We start from the raw sequence: 19809 nt of genomic DNA, 5'->3' as shown, positions 1-19809 counted from the left end.
TTTTCATAAAACCTGTCTTATTTTTCACATAAAAAAACAATGATGTCGTAAATTTCCTATTTTTCTATTTTTTTTCTTTACTAATTTCCTATATTACATGTCCAATTTTTTTAATTTATCCACATTAGTATTTGTACATAAATTTTTTAGATATTTTTTATTTAAGACTATATAAAATATGATTTTTAAAAATAATCATTTTCTTAAAAAACGACATATAAAGTTTTTTGTTCAACTAAAAGAAATATAAAGTATTATTTAATATAGCTGATACTGATGTTGAATGAAACTCAAATTATTTGTTTTGTTGTATGTCATTTTATTCGTTATCGTGATTCCATTTTAACAGGTATCACAAGTGCTATAACAACATTTAAATAAAAAATAACTCTTCTTTTTATTAATAATAATAATAATGAAAAAAATGTTATATCAATTACGTCTCTATTTTGATTAGGTAAAATATGTTCGGTTCAAAATCAAACTAAAAATAAAGTATAAAGAAAAAAAAAAGTAATTTTTAATTTTTAATTCATAAATAGAATTAAAAACTATTTAATATTAAACAATCTAACTATTCTAACAAAACCTTAAAATTTTAGTGCACTTTAAATTTTCTTCGGCAATATATATTTTATCATAAAAATATTTCAAATTCTTTATAAAATAATCATTTTCTTAAAATTCACAACTCATTTTTAGTGAATTCGGACGTCCATTACCTTTGGCAAAAGACAATAATATAATCATTTGGTAGTGAATAAAGAATCGCACATTATATTTATCATGTAAAACAAATTATTGAAAAATATAAAAAAAATTGTTATGTTGAATAATTTTTATCATAATTTAATAAGTAAGATTTTTTGTACAACCCAATTTTTTATCATCTTACTTTAATATTTATAAAATCACAAAAAACTGAATCCGTCAAGTAAAAAGGTCCTTGAGTCGTGTCATCTTAACTTTGATTTAATGGAAGAAAAACTTTCTTTGTTGATATTATTAGTAGCCAAAGAAGGTGATGGTGTTTGAAAAGGACCACCACCATCACCATGCCGTGTGTGCATCAATTTACACATCCACAATAATATTCCTCCAAAAGTTAGGCACCCACAACCACCTCAATAATTCTTCACCTTTACTCTTAAATCTCTTTTCATTACACTAAAATTTTCACTAACTTTTGCACTTTCATTTTCCCTTACCATGCCACCACCTTTCTTCCAAACCTTTTTCTATCCTAAATAACACTATACACCAAAAGGAACCTGAAACTTGGTGCATCTACCCAAATGAATATTCAATCACTAACCGCAAGAAAAAAAGAAGATAAAAGTGACACTCAAATAATACTAAAGTGGTCCATTTCCTGCACATAAAGAAAGCGAGATGGAATATGGCCTGTGAATATGCACACACATACACAAAAAACAATAAAATATTACAGAGAAGATAATGACTCAGAATCCATCCAAGCTTCATCATTCTCTTTCTTATCCAAATTGAAACAAGAAATTTTATTGCCATCGTACCTCAACTTACATTTAACCTCCTTTTTGCATCTTGTAGTTTTGCTATATCCGACTCTTTGGTCTGTTTCACATAGCAAAACGTAGAAAACAAGCATCTAGTGGCCAATTCATACACGACTTTACGTACAGTAAAAACAGAGGAAGAATACATACATACGTATAAAAATACACTAAGGGAGAACATTACCAACTTCTAATACATTCTTTCAACACACTCTTCATTATTCTTTCATTGATCGAAATATATACCGTAACATCTTCAACATGTTAAGAGACAGTAAAATTGTGATATTTTCAAAAAATTTTAAAATCAGTGACGAAATTTTGTGCTTATGTTTTCTTGAAAGCTCGTCACTAAATTATTGATGTAAAATAATGTACATCACTAAATTTAGTTTTTTTTTTTGGAGGTAATAAAAGGGTAAAACTTGTTTACAGTATTGTTGATGTTGTTTTTCAATGTAAATGCATTGTAAAAGGTGAAACTCCGACCACAATCGAAGAACAACATCAATGGTATTCATAATACTGTATGTAAGTTTTTTCCGATGAAAAGGTGTGTTTGAAAGAGTGTGTTAGAGAATGAGTTGGTAAATTTTTGCGGCGAGTTTAAACGCTGACGGAGCACCGTTGGATGATCTGGAATTTGATGGCGTTTTCGCCGACGACGATGCCGTTGGTGCGGGCGCCGAAGGAGATGAAGGCGGGGCAGCGGACGTAGAGGTGGTAGCGGCCGGAGATGAAGGTGCCGACCTTCCAGCGGACCCTGCCGTTAGCTCTGACGGTGATGAGGACGGTACCCGCAGCCTGGTTCTGGCTGAGGCCTTGGAAGTTGAAGGGTGCGACGGGGACGTTGGTGCCGTAGACAAACGGAGACCAAACGTTGACCTCTTTGTGGCCCTGATAGGTGGGAGGGATGGAGGTGCGGAAGGTCACCTGCTGGCTCTGGTAAGTGACGTAGGTTTCGAGGCGGTCGTAGTAGACTCCGATGTGGTCGTTAGGGTTGCGGGAGATGAGCGTGACTTGGAAACTGGATGTCAAGAAGTTGGCGACGGTGGCGTTGAAGGCGTAAACGGTGACGTCTTGAAGAGTGAAGGTAGGTTTGGTGGGTCTGAGGATTGCCCATATGAGAAGAATAGCGAGCAAGACAAGGAAGAGGAAGACCACTATGCACCAGAAGACTCGCTGGAAGTTCTTCCTCTTCTTTCCCTTGTGGTGGTCGCACTCCTTCACCGACATGGTCTTTCGTTGTTGGTGGTCTGAAGGAGAGTGTGTCTGAATTTGTAGTGTGGGTGTGAAAAGAAAAGAGAGGAATAAGATATTAATTTGTAGATGGTGTGTGAGGTTGCGTTTGGTGAAGTGTAGTGTTCTAAGATAGTGATAAGATCGTGCTATGTTGTAGAGTTGGGATATGGTATTTGAATGGTGGAGGCTGCTTTTGGTTGTTGAGGCCAATCCACCATAATTATTAATGCTTTATTGGTAGTTTCCTGATTTCATTAGAACACTGTGTGAAAATGGAACCTCTCACTGTGTCTGTCCCACAACTTACGCAAAACAAAACCATAATGTTCAACCGGTTTAACCTTCTACTTTTGTTATTTTCTCTATCTTGTTACGCATGCTTCTTCCTTACTTCTGCTACGATAGTAATGTCTCTCTCTCTCTCTAGAGGATCTAATTTTTCTGCTCTTTCATGCCTTTGCATTACATTACATCTAGTGCCCACTTTTACACATGTCTCTCTACTGACACCGATTCCTTGTTCCAAACTTACGAAAGTAACTTTTGTACAAAAAACATATTCAATATCTTGTACTCTTTTTGTCGCCTGCTGGTGTGAGAATTCAGCTTTCAAAAGTTTATGTAAACAAAAATTTCTGCCCACAAAATTGATTCTTTCACACTTAAATCGTTTCTCACAATTTTTAGGCTATAATATTTATTATTAGAGATGAGTTTCCAGTTTGATATTCATTTATAAGAATGATATTTTCTCTCACGCCTTCAGTATAGAACGGTAGATGAAAAATACGTTGGTAAATAGGTGAAAGTGTCAACAATTTTAATCGTAATTTAAATGTTCCCACTACGGACTCACGGGGTCTTTTTGTTTGAAAAATGTAGAAAACGAAGTGTATAAAATGAAAAGTCACTAAAGGAAGAATTTGAGCGTAAGAAAGTATTTTCGCAAATAAATTGACAACAAAATGTCATTATCTAAGTCAGAAAACAGTGCAAACATAAAAGAAATTTATGTTTTTCAAAATGATCTCTCTTTCATCTCTATATAAATGAACTACTTGATTTTAATCAAACTATAATTATTAGAAATGACAACTTTTCTTGATTTTCTTTTTACTTTCTCTTCAAAGAAATAAATACACTTTTCATTTTATTTCATCTATATCTTTCTTCTTCTTTTTCTTCCTTACAACATAATATTAAGAAATTGTTTGTTCCTTCATTACAATCGACATATGGTGAGAAATTTTCTAGGTGACACCTTGTTATTTTGTCTTGAAAAAAGTATTATGGTATATTGAAGAAAGAAAGAATGTCTAATAGTTATATAGGCACTTTTATAAGTCTATTATGATTTTTATAATAACTAATAATTTTATCTTTAATAGATATTTAGATAAAGTAAAGAATAAGCTCATTTATAAATTATTATTGACATTAACTTTTAAACGATGAACGCTTTCAGATGTAAATAAACAAATTTATTCATAGTCTTTTTCCTACAACATGAATAAAGATAACAATAAACATTGTTGAATAAACTAAAATAGTACTTTTGAATATTCTAAAATTTATCTTTTTCTTTTCCACGATATTTATCATGAGATAGAGTGAGTATATAAAAGTATTATTAGATAATTTTCCTTTGGAGCAATTAATTAGAAAGGTATTGATGTTAACATTTACTAATCATACGTGGATGTGTACGTTCTACGGTTGTCAATACTAACGTTCCACTCTTACTTGTCAATTTTCTTGTCTTTGGGCAATTTTTGATGCTTGCCAACTCAATATAGGGGTGCTTTACTTTTGAGTGTTGATTAATCTTCACTCTATTTCAGTGGGTATGATAGAAATAAAATGAAAAGGAAAAAGGTGGAGAAAGAAAGTATAATTTTGATATATGATGTGAAAGACAAAGAAAAGAAAATCAAGTGTAGTGGAACCAAAAACAATTAGATATCTCTATAATTGTTTTTCTTCAATAACATTACTACAAAAAAATAATAATTTAAAATTTATTATTCAAAGTATAATAGTTTTTAATTTGAAAGTGGACCTAATTTTATGACAAAAGATTAAATTATTAGTTCCTTTATATTAGTTGATGGCCCTTTCAACATGGTAATGCTTCTTTCACGTCATCAAGTAACGGAAAAAAAATTATAATAATACAACTGTATGGGATAACATTATTAATCATAAGAAAATGATAATTACCTTCCGATTCCAATGATGTATTTCAGGAATGATCATCTCTGCTTTCAAAGCAGTGGAAATGTAGAAACCAATTATATAATTATGAGAAACATTAAATCGTTTAATTGAATTTGTATTAAAAAATATTTATTCAATGTTTAAAATACTTTTATTTTTCTATAATTATTTTATTAATTTAAAAGAAACTAAAAAAGAACGTACGTGATAACAGTGAATAATAACAATTATTACATTATATAGTCATGTGTGGAACATTGATAAGGCCATGAAGTTGAACCGCGAAACATGAAGAACCTAGTTAAGATCGAGTTCTTCTGGGTCGTTCAAATGGACCTACCATGTTTGAATTTTCTTATCAGTGCAAATAAATTTTATTTTGTTTTCGAAAATGAACAAAATAAGCACCGACAGAACAGGCAAATCCAACGTTAGCAGCTAGAAAATGGAGAAAAATATGTGGCTGCTGTACCTTGAAATTAAGAACCGCAAAAACAGTATCCATCAATTCACTTTCTCCATCTAGATCAAAAAGTCAATTTTATTAACCATGATTACTGTTGAAAATTACACACACCTAACTTATTTGACCAAATAAACAACTTTTAAATAAGTATGAGTTGTTAAACTATGCTCAATTCTTATATATAAAAAAATGTTATTTTGAAATTCTTTTAGAAAGTAGAATAAATATTAAAAATTGCATATAGTCTCTAAGAATTGAAGAAAAAAGATTTTTGAATGATTTTTTATAAAAAAAATTAGAGAGACATGAGAATATCCTCCATTACTGTAGGCAGAATTGGAGAGAAGTTGTTAAAAAAGATGATAAAAATGTGGGCATAAGAGGGAAGTTGAAAGGACAAAAATGTGTGAAGAGATGGGCCAAGCAAACACGTGTTCATGCACTGACATTCAGGATGATTTATTATTCTCTTCCGTGATCCCGAGCTTCTCCATTATTTAAGCTTTGACAGTTTCAACTTAAGATTCAGACCCTACAAATGCTTCTTCGAAACTCTCACATTCCCAACTTCTCTTTTTATCACTCTTTCTACATCGCCTATTCATTCAACTTATTTATATATTAAAATCAAAACAAAAACACTCCATCTATATTTTTTGTTAACTAATTTATATCCTTAAAATTACAAATAATAAAATAGCTAGTAATATTTTAATGATATCCCCTAACATAATAACCCTTGTACAATAGTGTTAAAATTAATTGCAATAAGTTGAAAATGTTTTTCTCTTATTTAGAATATGACAAAAAAAATTCTGGGTATAAAGTCAAGGTCAACGCTTCACTTTGTTATAAGTTGTTGAAGGTCCGAATATTTGTCCAACTTTCGTCTTACCTTCAAATCCACTCAAAAGAATTTAGTGTAGGATTTGATTGCTGCGACAGATTAAAAAAATTTACTTTCAAATTCATTCTCACTTATCTTCAAATCCACTCAAATAAACAACAAAAAATTTACATTCAAATCCTCTCAAATTCATTCAGTCACTCTCCCCCAAATCCATTCAAGTGAACACGTTATAAGTGAGTTAGTGAGTCAACCCGTTTAATCCATCAACTCATGGTGAGTTCGGTCAGGTTCAATTTTTTTTAACTCATTAGTAAGTGAGTAGGGTTATGTTGACTCGTTAAGTGACCAACCCTTGATGGGTCGGGTGAGGTTGGGTTGAGTTAGGTGACCCATTTTGACAACACTACTAAAACTTGTATTTATAGACTTCAGAATGAGCTTTATAGATTAGTGACGATCTAACTATGATTTAATTAGCAATAATCATACTTTGTCGTAAGTTAATCAATATTAGCTGTGATTCGTTTTGGAGAACGACAGTGTGGTTTGTGGGTCACAACCGTTCGATCTCAAGATTGTAATTATGATTATTCTTGTAACTTACCTAGCTGGACCCTTTTTATCTATGTTGATCAAAAAGTCATACGGTACATCTATAAAAAGTTGTAATGTTTGTGCAAATAATCTCTTATTATTTTGTTTTATTTGAATTAATTTTTTAATCTAGTATACCAGGTGATATTAGAAGACACTTTCTTCAATTACCTTTTTATATAGATGTAAATGATATATAAATAAAAGTTTTTTTTCTTAATTTTAGTATATTTTATATATTTCACACTTCAAAATTTATATATATTTATTTGATACATTAAAATATTTTTGGAAAATGTTACTATTAATATAAGAATAAAGATTATTAATATAAGAATAAAGATGAATATATAAATGTTTATTTTATTATTAGGTAACCTAAAATTTGATTTTTATTATTCTATTTGTTTTTTTTCTTTTTAGAAGATCTATTTTTTTTTACATAATTTTGATTGATTTTTGAACTATCAGCATAATTTGATATCTATCAAGTGCACTCATATTTTAATGTATTTTTCATTTCATCAAAATCTTGATTACATATTTTATGTAGTTTAATTTAAATGATGAATTGAATTTTAATAAATGTTAATCTATCTTTTATCAAACTAAATATTTCTTAGGACCACACTTAGTTAATTATTTATGTTTTTTTTAATGTTTTTATTTGTGTATACTTTTCATCATAATATTTGATTACAAATTTTGAGTCTTTCACTATGTAAGCTTTCTTAAGTTATAAGACAATCTAATATATTTTTTTATTTGGTTTTTATTTTGTTTCATTTGAAGAAACATTAAAATAACTATCAATACTAGAAAAATTAATATTACATACAATTAAAATTCGTTGATAATGTTAAAAATTTGTTGGTTAATCAATATTATTGACGACTTATCGATGCAAAAAATTCTTTAGTAAACTTTTCATCAGTAAATATTGTCGACGAAATTCTTATTTTGTCGGCAACGAAAAGTTCCATTGGTAAAATATGTCAGTAATTATTGATAAAAAGTTTTATTGGTAAATTTCATTAATAATTACATACAAAAAATTTCGTCGATAAATATCACGATCTAGTTCATTTTTTTTCTCCTCCCTTAATCTTGTTCTTCCTTTATTTTTCCAATTTCATCTTCACTTTTTGGTCAATCCAACACTATCGGTCTTAATCAACACAAATGTCCAATAGAACCAAATCATGTTCTCCATTCTTCATCATTATTATCACTTGTTTTCTAATTACAACAGACTCAATACCTACACATGCAATAAACAAATAGAAAAGGAAAATTTTGCAATGACTGTGATGAATTGGATCGCGACTGTGGTGAAGAGGTTCGACAATTACTGTCTCAATATAATAATGACAGAGAAGAAGGAAAAAAGGTGGAACCCTCACGTGAGAAAGGAGAAGCACAACACTACTAACACCGATGATGTCTTTGGATCTAGCGAGTCAATGCGGTTGCCAAACACACCTGTGGTAGGCGTTGCAGTTATCTATGGTGACCACAAACATTGAGAAAGTAGAAACATGCTTGCTTTGAAGAAGGAGATCAAAGGAGGGGGCTATGTTTCTACACTTGCTATGATGGTCTACAACGATATTTCAACATCCTAATTTCTACGACCTATGCACCTACTAGACTTTTTGGATAAAAAATTTGTCTCTCTTCTTACTGACAAATAAATTCATCTGTATAAATATTTTAAATTATCAACGAATTTTATCAGTAAATTTTAAAATTTATAATTATCGACAAAATTTATTAATAAAAAAATTTGTCAATAATATATATTTCAATTACTAACAAATTCTATCAATGAAAAATATTATCAATAAGTGAAGTATATATTACGACAGATTTATCAACCAAAAACTCGTCAGTTAAATTCGTCTTTAATTTAGATTTATTAACAAATTTATTTTATCGATTAAATTCCTTTTGTAATTTTAAAATTTGTTGTAATGTATTAATTTCGACATTTTTTCTTTATTTTATTAACATTTAAATTAATGAACACACTTAATAAAATAACTAATTATACCAATTATGTGTATGAAATAATATTATTTGAGGAAAACTTCCTTATTTTACAATTGATAATTGATTATTTGTAATATGTACTAACACAAGAACTACATTCCTCAAATTAAAATTAGAAATGTTAAACTCCCTTCCAAAGAGGAAGCATACAAGTCAACATATCAATCATAAATTTTACCTTACTGTTTTCTCATTCCAAATTAAAATGAAAATAAAAATGACCTAGTTGATTCAAAGTAAATAGAAACGATAAGTTGGGGCGAGTGATACTTAACTTATTTTCTCTTAAGTAAAATTTAAATATTATGAATAAAGTTATAATAAAAACATAAATTTCACTAAAAACTCATAAAAATTTTCAACAAATAAATAATCAGTAAATGCTGGACAAAATAACATGATTAGAGGAATATATATCATGAAACAAATTTGGTCGGCAGAAAAGATATTGCTCGTAGTGTGTCATGGTTTGTCTTTGTTTTCCTCTAAAGGAATCTGTTTACCTTTTTCTTTTATCAGACTTATCTCTGCCAAGATGCATAGACATGCAAATATGATATGAACGCAAAAATATTGATAAAATCATCAAATTGTAAGATGACTAATGTTTTGTTTTTGGTAAGAAAATTGTAAGATAACTAATTTTTTTCACAAAAATATATTAAAAAAACACAAGAAAATATAAAAAATAAAAGATTTTGGAGACAGAGTAAAAGAAAAAAAAATGAATAAAACAAAATTATTGACTTGAACTTGACTTACACGTTTTGCCTACCATAAAAGAAGTAGTGGATATGCATTGATTATTAGTTCACGTTCACATGATAGGATTTTAAAAGAGACAAAATGTGAAAAAGTAGAAGAAAACAGCGTTAGGCGGCCATAGGGTTGCAATATTGAGGATGAAGGAATGGCTGATCAAAATTCTCTAACCAAACAAAGCTCCAAATTCAAAAAGGCATCGAGTAAACGACAACGAAAGAAAATGGCTCTTCAGTTCTTTTCATTTTGTATAAATACAACATTATTTTTAAATTTCTTTAATAAGTATAAATATTTTTCTTAGTATTAAGTTAATGTCAATCTAGTGAATGTAAACTAAAATAAATGTTAAAAATAAATAAAGTTAGTTTGCGTTGATGTTAATTTTATTTTTTTTAGTATTGACACTTATACAAATTAATATCAAGATTAATTTTATTTATTTTATTATTTATTTAAGTTGATGAAAATAATATAATATATTTTTAACTTTATGTTAGCAGACGAACTTAATTTTATTTATATATTATGAATTTGTGTAAGTTTGTGACTATAAATAAAAATTATAAATTATTTTTATTCGTAGAGTTAGATTTAAAAATGATAAATATTTTCGTGTATAATTTGTTTCTCTCATTCTTGTGTATAAATCTTTTCATATATATCTCATTCGTTCACATTTATCTACTTTATCTATCGTGATGATAATTTGATTTCACATTGTTTTCTCTATAAAACTCTTTCAATCCCAAACCTGTTTTTTTTTTTGTCTATGTTGTACTTTTGTTGAAGATAGAAACATTGTAAAAAAATCAATTTGTTTTGAAATTATTGTCATTAACATCCGTCATATTGACATAAATTAAATTAATATTTGAAATAGATTTTATTTAGCATCGACTTGGTTAAAAAATAAACAATTTTAATTGAAACTCAATTTAAAAATTAATAATAATTAACTTCAAAATTGGACACTAATTAATTTGTTTCCATGGTTATAGAATTTGTTGGATGTGTGATGCAATTTCAATTATATTGACTGATTAATGTCACCTTTTACTTATTAATATCGAATCCTGATCGATACTAAATGCACATTATTCTTATTTTGTTAAAAGAACTAATGTTGATAAAAAGTTTTGAAAATTTATTCAAATTGTTTGTGTTAGGAACATTAAAATTAGCAGCGAGTGAAAGTCAGGTGTAGATGTAAGGATTTAGAAAATTTAGAAAGTGGAAGATAGGTGTGTGTAACTGATTGACCGATCGGTTTTTTACGGTAGTATATAAGTAAACTTTTCAAACGTTGAGCCACTTTTTGCATGCACCTCTTCTCTCCAAATTTCTGAGTTTTATTTCCTCCTTCTTCTCTCTAAATTTCTCCTCATTCTCTCTACAAATTCTCACTTTCTCCTTCTTCTGATCATCATCTAGGCTGTGTCTGAGTTCTTCCTTGGTGACAAGAGTTTCATTTCCATCAATCTAGTTGTTGTGTGAAGTGGGTAAGTAAACTCATTCATTCTGTGAGGTTCTATATTTTTCTGATACATGGAAGCACTATTTAGCTTGCATGTGTTCATCATCTATCTCTCTGAATCTGTTTTTTTGTCTTTGATCCTCTAGTTGGTCCCTTTTCACCGATCAGAAATTTAGTTGGTTGTTTTAGAAGTGGTTGTTGGTTAGTCAAAACGGTGAAAGCTTAGGAAGTGTCAAGTTTATTCGTGGTAGGGGAAGCTAGTAATTTAATTATGTTTTTCTGTGTTTGGAATTTCTGTTTGAATGCTTACATGTATGAATAATGATATATTTGATTGAATTGTATTCAAATTCTGTGATTGGCTGAGACCTGTGAATTGGTTTGGAGTTTCCTATTGTAGAACGTTCGGTCATTTCTGGTTTGGGAAAGAGAGTATGTGAAAATGTGAGTTGGGGTCAGTGTGAAATAGGTTCAGTGGAATAGGTTTAAAATAACTTAGAAATCAAGTTTGGAGGTTTAGAAATTAAGAAAAATATCTTGTTTTGGTCTAAGAAGTGTTATTCAGAATTTTGTTTTGTTGACGTTCGGCTGTGTTCTGTACTCAATCATTAACTGGGTTCGGTCTATTAGAGGTGTTATCTATTTATGATCGTTCGGTCTAACCACAGTGTTCTGATATTTAAAATAGTGTTCAGTCTAGATAGAGTATCCAATACGCTCTAAGTACTCGGTGCAGTAAAAGCATCCGGCCTAAGTTTTTAAGAGTTTGGTTTGAGCTATGAGTGTTCAGTTTAAGCTCTTCGGGTTGGGCTAAGTTCCTAGTAGTTGGTTTTCTATAGTGGTCAGTCAATAATAGCATTTGGTCATTTTCTTCTGTTTTGTCTCTTATGAACCGTTCGGTCATCTCGGTTGGGTAGTGTGAAGGTGTTCGGTCTCCAACGTTCACATGTTCTCTTTATTCTATGATTGAAAATATAACTGATGAATGATAGATTATGTTAAATATGAGAATTTTGACTTTTAAATACTGTGGAAGAGAATTCTAAGGCGGAATGTCTCGTGTATGATTATTGAATTGTAAAGTATGAATAAGGATATGCTAAGATGGCGTTCATCCTGGAATTCTATTAGTATCATTCTCACATAGAGAGATATATTTCATTTGTGAGAATAGCAGGAGGTCCTACCACCTCAGGGTGCCGAGGTAGGTATTATGGGATTAACCTTGGGTAGTAGCTTGATTGGTGTCAACTGTTACACTACCAAAAGTGTAAGGACGACTGTAGCTACATATTCATACAATCCGGATGGTCGTCATAGTGTTCGGTTTATATATATATATATATATATATATATATATATATATATATATATATATATATATATATATATATATATATATATATATATATATATATGTGTGTGTGTGTGTGTGTGTGTGTGAATTGCGGTATTCGGTGTGTATGTGATTATTTGTATTCAGTGTTTGCATGATGTATCGTTCGGTTTCGTACAGACTAAAATTGCATGAAATGTATAGATGTGTTTATAATTAAATTACATTAGCTTACCCTACTTTCTTTTTTTGTCTTATTTTGTTCGTCCGGTTACCTTTTCTTTTGCAATGATCATCCTGTGGATGTGAACAGAAGGTGATGAGTGTTCGGTGGAGCAAGCGTTGGAAGGCGAGGATCATGTTGCTTAGGTTAGGATCGCTCAATCATCAGTTGTATATAGTTTTAGAATGGACCGTTCGGTCAATGAGCTTAGCTTATCTTTTGTAAACCGATTGGTTTATACATGGTGTTGTATCACCATTCGATTTATGTCTACATTTTTGTATCAGACTTATGTTACTCTTTAAAGTTTTTAGTTTTATGGTTATTTTGGATAACTGTACTGTTAAAATACTTTACTAACTCTCTATGAACTGATCTATCATATTATTATATGTGATTAACCTATGATATAATATTATGCTATATTTTGGGATGTTACGGTTTTGATTACTAAAAATGATTTTTAATAAATAGTTTGACAGAAACACATTTTTAGTTTAGGTAAAAGGTGGTAATATTCCTTATGTGAAATGTGATATTAAATGAAGCATATAATAAGAATCATGGACTCATTGTAAACTACAAAAAAATTGAATTTTACCAGAGGTTATTTTAGTCAATACCGTTGGTTTTAACCTCCGAAAAATGTAGTTCCTGCGGTTAAGAAAACCGCTAAAAAATCCTGCGTCGATAGTGATTGCTTGCAGGTTTTTTTTTATCGCCAAAATTTTTGGAGGTTTATGGAGAAACCGCCCCAAATCTATTTAAATTCTAAAAAAAATATAAAAAACGTTTTTTTTTCTCTTTGGAAAACTAGCACGCATCCATTTTTCTCAAATCAAACCCTCAATATACGAATAAACATGCAATTAATAGTTCCAAAAAATTGAATCTAGTGAAAAATACAAGAAGAAGAAAAAAGAGAGAGAAAGGTTAGTAAATGATTAGGGTTGTAATGAAAGGTGAAAATAGAAATAGAGAGAAAGAGAGGAATTCACAGCCGGCCAAAGTCACCAACCGCCACCCATTATCGTCCGGCAAGAGTTGTTAGTCGCAACGCAAGTCCTCTTTTCCTCCCTCGCCGCTTCTGCCATCGGTAAACACCGGTCTTCTCTTCACTTGTGCGCGCGACCTGAAGGCAGGGGTTACCATCCCCGTTTTGGTGAACCAAACCACAAGGACTAATGTACTCGCGGCTCTGGCCCTTCCAAAGTTGTCGCTACTTAGGGGGTAGCCGGCGCCGCCATCTTCTTCATGTTTTCAACTGGACCCAAGAAGGATCTCCAATCGCATAACCATGACAAGAAGAAGCTGGAAGATAGAGGAAAAGAAAGGAATGGGGCGGTTAGGATTTTTGTTCTGCTTTGTTCAAAGGTTTGAGGTAACTTAAAAAGACAAAGTTTTAAAATATGAATATGATTGCACGAGATGAGAAATTTGGAAAAAGTTAATAGAAATTTCCGACGATTTGAATAAAATAACTACCGAAAATTTATTTTAAATAAATAAATATTAAATGTTAGTTGCGGTTTTCTTTATAACCATTAGAAAATTTTAAAAGTAAAATAAAAATAATACATAATTGTAGTTTTCATCTAAAACTGCCAGGAGTTATTTGGGGTTTTCAAAACCCTTGAAGGAAAACCCTTCTATAATATATTATTTATGCAGTGGTATAAGGAGTTGAATGATGCATGAATAATGTAATTATTGTTCATGTTATGAATAAGAATTGATAAGTTAATTAATAGTCATAAACGTAGTTTTTGCATTGTTGATGAGCTTGAAGAAATTGAAAGTTCATATGAAGGTTGATAAAAATTTGTGTTGTACTTATTTGATTGACCATTTGGTTTGATAACACTCAAGCGATGTGTTGTTTCTTAAGTGAGTCTAGGTAGTGTATGTTAAATGTAGTAAGTATTATATTTTTCATTATGTTGGTTGTCCAAACAACATGGCGTATGATTCAAGTATTGTAGCTTATGCGAGAGAAATGTCATGATAATTATCTCTCTTCTAGAACTATATTACTAAAGCATTATATGCAAGATACTCAAGTAATATGACTTATGGTTCAAGCGTTGTGTTGAACATATAGTGATTGTAACATGTGTCATGAGTGTTTAAGCATTGACTAAACACTCAAATATTGACTGAACACTCAAACGCTCTAAGACAATATACTTGTTTGTGGAACTTGTTAGATTAAACTAAGCTAGTAAGTGTTACTCAAGTGTTAGTAAAGATAGTTAGTACCGAACACTCAAGCAATGAAAATGATGCAAAAATAAGGAGAAGGTAGAGAGAATTTTGGGTTTCATTTTACTCAAAGAGAATATCACTAACAAAATAAATAAAAAGATTATATTGATAATGTGGCTCAAGTATGAGAAACTCACTTAAATGATGATATGTTGAAACATGATAATGTTGTGTTATAATTAATACCTAATACACATTATATATTTGTTAATGTATATAATATTTATGGTTAATTATACCTACTTTAAAAGGTATATGATTAATAATGAGATACATATATGCATGAAATATCTTTTTTTTTAGGTAATCTTTTGTGAGGGATGGATCCTAGATAAATTACTTATATATATGTAAGTGTATAACTGTATATGTATATAAGGTTTTGTCCTAGATGACATTAAATGAGTGATTTGCATGAGTGGTGTAGGACACCTAGAAGGTATCAACCCTTGGGTAATGATGATAAATATAACACTCCATTAATAAAAATATCTTGATTTCATTATTGTTTAGTTACATATACATGACTTCAAGTGAAGAGAAATTGAAAAAATAAAAAACCTACATCCAGCTTGGTAACATATGCTTTTAGATACCGTCTTACATTAATGATAATATAATATTAAACATAAGTTTGTTACATGCCACTTTAACATTGCAAAGATATACTATGGTATGGTTTAATAGATGTTGTTTATCATGCTTTTAGATTATTTTAGAAGCTGTGTTTCATTTAACAATAATGTGCATGTGACTAAATATGTCTTTCATTTAATAATAATACGCCTGTCACTAAATATGAATTTATTTCATTTATAGACGGTGTTGTTCACAATTTTAGATGAATTTATTATTAATGCTTTATACCAGATAAGTTAACTTTAGATGAACTTGTAGTAAATTTATTATAAGTGTGTATTTTTTTGTATGTTCTATTTATTTTATTATTTTCCAATTAATAGCCCTAACACGTGAATTAAAAGTGCCTTAAAGAAATAATTTGTTTAATCAAAACATAAAAAAATTGTAATAAATCTATACAAAATTAAAGACGTGAACTAAATTTCTAAAATTTGAAGAATAAATCTCACAAATAAAATTTTAAAAAAAGTTATTTGAATTTTTATAATAGTCTGTTGGAAATATTCATGATATTAACACTACGAATGTAATTAATCTAGTTTTTTTTATCATGATACGGTCCATACATCACCAGATATTTTATACTTTTAAATTAAAAAAAAGTATTTTAAGTTCTCAAATAAAAAAAAAGAGAATAAGTAAAATTAATTTTAAGAAAATTATATTATTTTTTAAAATTAATATTTTAAAAAAATCACATTTTTATATTGATTAATTTAAAATGAAAGTTTTAAATGTAAATGACTAAAATAAAAGTAATTGTAATTTATAAAAAGTAATTAAGTCAAAACATAGTAAGGGAATATTTTGGCCTAATAAATTAAAGTGCTTACACATTTAAGCTATAAATTGAATGACATATTTTTTTCAATCTGTGTTTGGACATTTATGTGAGTTTTTCTAAATTTTGCTTTTTTTTTTTTTTTAGTTTGGCCGCATTTGAATGAAAAGCATTAAGGAAGGATAATCATATTGATGTGATACAATAATGACTTCTACAATATAAAGTTTTCTATTATTAAGACGCTGACCGAACATAAAAAATATATTGATATTTTAATTTTATTTTAAAATATCAAAATCATTCAATCTATTTTGAATATGAAATAGATATTAAAAAAACTTGATAGAGAATCAAAATTACAATATACTCAGCACATGAATTGATCATTGTGGTTTAGATTTTTTATTTTAGTCTTTACATTTTGTTTTACATATTTAACTAAATTTAGTCATCTTATTGATTCTACTTAGTCTAAAATCCTCATTCTATTTTTATATTATTTTTGTTACAAATTGACGTAGATTTTCTTCTACTGAAAATAGGGGCCATGATTACACCTAAAATAAATAAAAATATTAATTTATTCTGACATAACCTTTCATGCATTGTTTAAAATTTATCAACAGTTATATTTTCTTATGTCTAAAAGTTTTATATTATTTCATAGTGAATAGAAGTACTTCGCAAACACTTAAATAAATAATGAAGAGGGGTTTGTAAGTGAAACAAATTAACTAAAAAAAATCAAATTTGCTTAATTTTAGAGATAAAAAAAACTCAAGTAACTGGAAAATTATTGAAAATCAAATTCAAAATTTCCAAATTATAAAAAATATATCTAATTTTTAATTATTATTTTTTATTAACATAAATATTTATAATTCATATAAATTAAAGAACACATAATAACTTGAGTTATTTGTTAATCTAAAGCACATATCTGTCTTTGAACATATAGGCCGGTGTTGAATTAGGTAAGGATAATGGGCTTGGGCTCATTATTGTGGGCCTTAATTTCATTGATTTTTGGGTTGTTGCTTTGGTAATTCATAATTTTTTAACATATCCCATTTGTTAAAATATGAGCTTTTAAAATTTAAAAATCAATTATAATATGAATGGGAGACATTAGATAAATTGTAGAATAAAAACAGTATTATTATTTGTTTGATGGAGAAGGGGAAAAAATGACGAAGAAACTTAATTTTATTTCTTTGGTTGAAAGAAAATATGAAAGAAAGATGATTTTTAAACAGTGAAACTCACTATTATTTTTCATATATTTTTAGTTATTTATTTATATTAAAGTAATCAAATTAAATAAATTTTCAATTTTTTAAGTTATTCTACTTAACTAAATATTTAAATATTTTTACTTTATATCTATTTCTTTTTCTCGATTTTTTTTTTCTTGGAGCGCTTTTGTTTTCTGTTCACATCTTGTTAATATATAATTCTAAGCTTCCTTTGAATTTAGCGATGATTTGACACACACAAACCAAGAAAGGATATAAGGGAAAAGATTGTTAATAAATACAAGTAAATAATTAAATGAATAATTCTTTCTATAGTGTTTGAGTGCTTTGATAGTGTTAGTTAATAGATTTTTTACTCAAATTTGTATGTAAATAAGTTATTAAAGTTTCATCTGTTTGTATATAATTTTTATATTAAATATAAACAATTATATTTGCATAAATATTAAACACTTGTAAACAATTGTGCTGAATTTTATAAATTTCCATTTATTCATCATTCATAAATTAGTTTAAATATTTACTAAAACAGATTTAGATAACTTTCTTATAATTAAACTAGTTAACACCAGTTTATATTATTGCGGTGACTTATCCAACGTGTTTTAAATATTAATATATAATAATAAAATTTCTTACTCATTAAGCATCACATATATTATGCAAGATTAGAATTCATAATATGTGAGTTTTATAGTAAATTATTTTTAAGAAAATATTTAAGCATCACATAAATTATTTTTTATGTATCTAAGAATTATTTTTAAGTTGTGAGAATGAAAAGTATGAAAATCTAAGTTATGTTTTTTTTTTCATTTAAGATTTATAGTAAATTATGTTTTTTTTTCATTTAAGATGTATAGTGAATAATGCATTTGTATTTAAATGTCTCCTCTATTCTTGAAGTTGAATACGAGTCTATACAAGAAAGTTTTTGTTGTCTTTTATCGACCTTAGTATTTTCTAATAGGAAGGCTCTTGTATATGGAATAATTATTACTAGTTAAATTACTTCAAACGACTTATGATAAATTATTATAGTTGAAGTAGATTGTGAGATTATGGTAGCACAAAGAGGCATTATAATTAAGTAAATAAAATGAGTTTATGATTGAGAATAAATACAATGAGTTTATGATTGAGAATGTGATATTATATGTGACCTTTAAGCATGTGCTTAGATTCATTCGGATGTTGTTATTCCTCAATCTTTTTAATGATTTTTTCAATAACTTTCTTAAAATAAATGTTTATTATCTGATCTTTCTAGAAGATGGTAATAAATGATTATATTAAACATAAGGTCTAACTAACTGACAAAATTAAACAAAATGTAAATGTTAAAATAAATCTCATTTTAACAAAATACTAAAATCACTATTCATACTAAGTTATCAAGATAAAACAAAAAAGAGTAGTAAAAAAAAGATAAATACACAAAGGTTTATATTAGTTGGTCTTAACTATGTTAAATTCTTCACTTATCAAATTTCACTAAACTTCATAAACAAGTATTCTTTGGAGTTAGTTTGGACTAACACAATTATTTCAAATAGTAGCTTTTCAAAAGTCTATTATAAGTATTATTTGACTAGTTTCTCTAAGTTTTAAAACACATGATCATTCTTTTGTCAAACATGACAATCCTAGAATGTTTAAAGAAAAGTTTTGAACACCGTTCAATCTAGACTAGATAGATGGATAAAATGTTTAAGGTTTTTAAGTAAAAGTTATATTCTTTTAAGATGTGATAATTGTTAATTTATATAATTTTTGAAGGTTAAGAGAATAAAGCTTGAAAATGTTGTAGTTTTTTTCCCTCTTTTTAACTATAATCTCGCATTTTCTATCTTTTTTATGAGAGGTTAAAAAGTAGTTCTTATTACAAATTTTTTTTAAATCCTTTTTTTTCTCGTATATATTTTCTTTTTTTACATATTCTTTCTTCAATTGTGTGTCCAACAAAATATTATTGTGATAATTAATGTTTTATGTAGAATATTTAAACTTGTATAAATGTTATCCGTATTTAAAACTTCTTTTGAAATAACACACATTTATTTATCTTCCTTGAAAAGCAAGCTCTCTATTTTGGAAGTGTTGTT

General features: G+C 28.4%; 1 protein-coding gene across 1 annotated transcript; it reads right to left on the bottom strand.

Moving 5' to 3' along the window:
- Window positions 1–1492: 1492 nt before the first annotated feature.
- Window positions 1493–3131, bottom strand: LOC108326635 (NDR1/HIN1-like protein 1). The gene has a single exon (XM_017560238.2). It carries the CDS (start codon window positions 2772–2774, stop codon window positions 2145–2147), a length of 630 nt encoding a protein of 209 aa, XP_017415727.1. The 5' UTR covers window positions 2775–3131; the 3' UTR covers window positions 1493–2144.
- Window positions 3132–19809: the final 16678 nt, after the last annotated feature.

The sequence above is a fragment of the Vigna angularis genome, chromosome 3 (genome assembly GCF_016808095.1).
Source record: "Vigna angularis cultivar LongXiaoDou No.4 chromosome 3, ASM1680809v1, whole genome shotgun sequence".
Classification (NCBI taxonomy): Eukaryota; Viridiplantae; Streptophyta; class Magnoliopsida; order Fabales; family Fabaceae; genus Vigna; species Vigna angularis.
This window is presented reverse-complemented; position numbering and strand designations above follow the sequence as displayed.

Excerpts from the sequence above, each read along its gene's own strand:
- LOC108326635 (XM_017560238.2), bottom strand. The coding sequence starts at position 2,774 with ATGTCGGTGAAGGAGTGCGACCACCACAAGGGAAAGAAGAGGAAGAAC.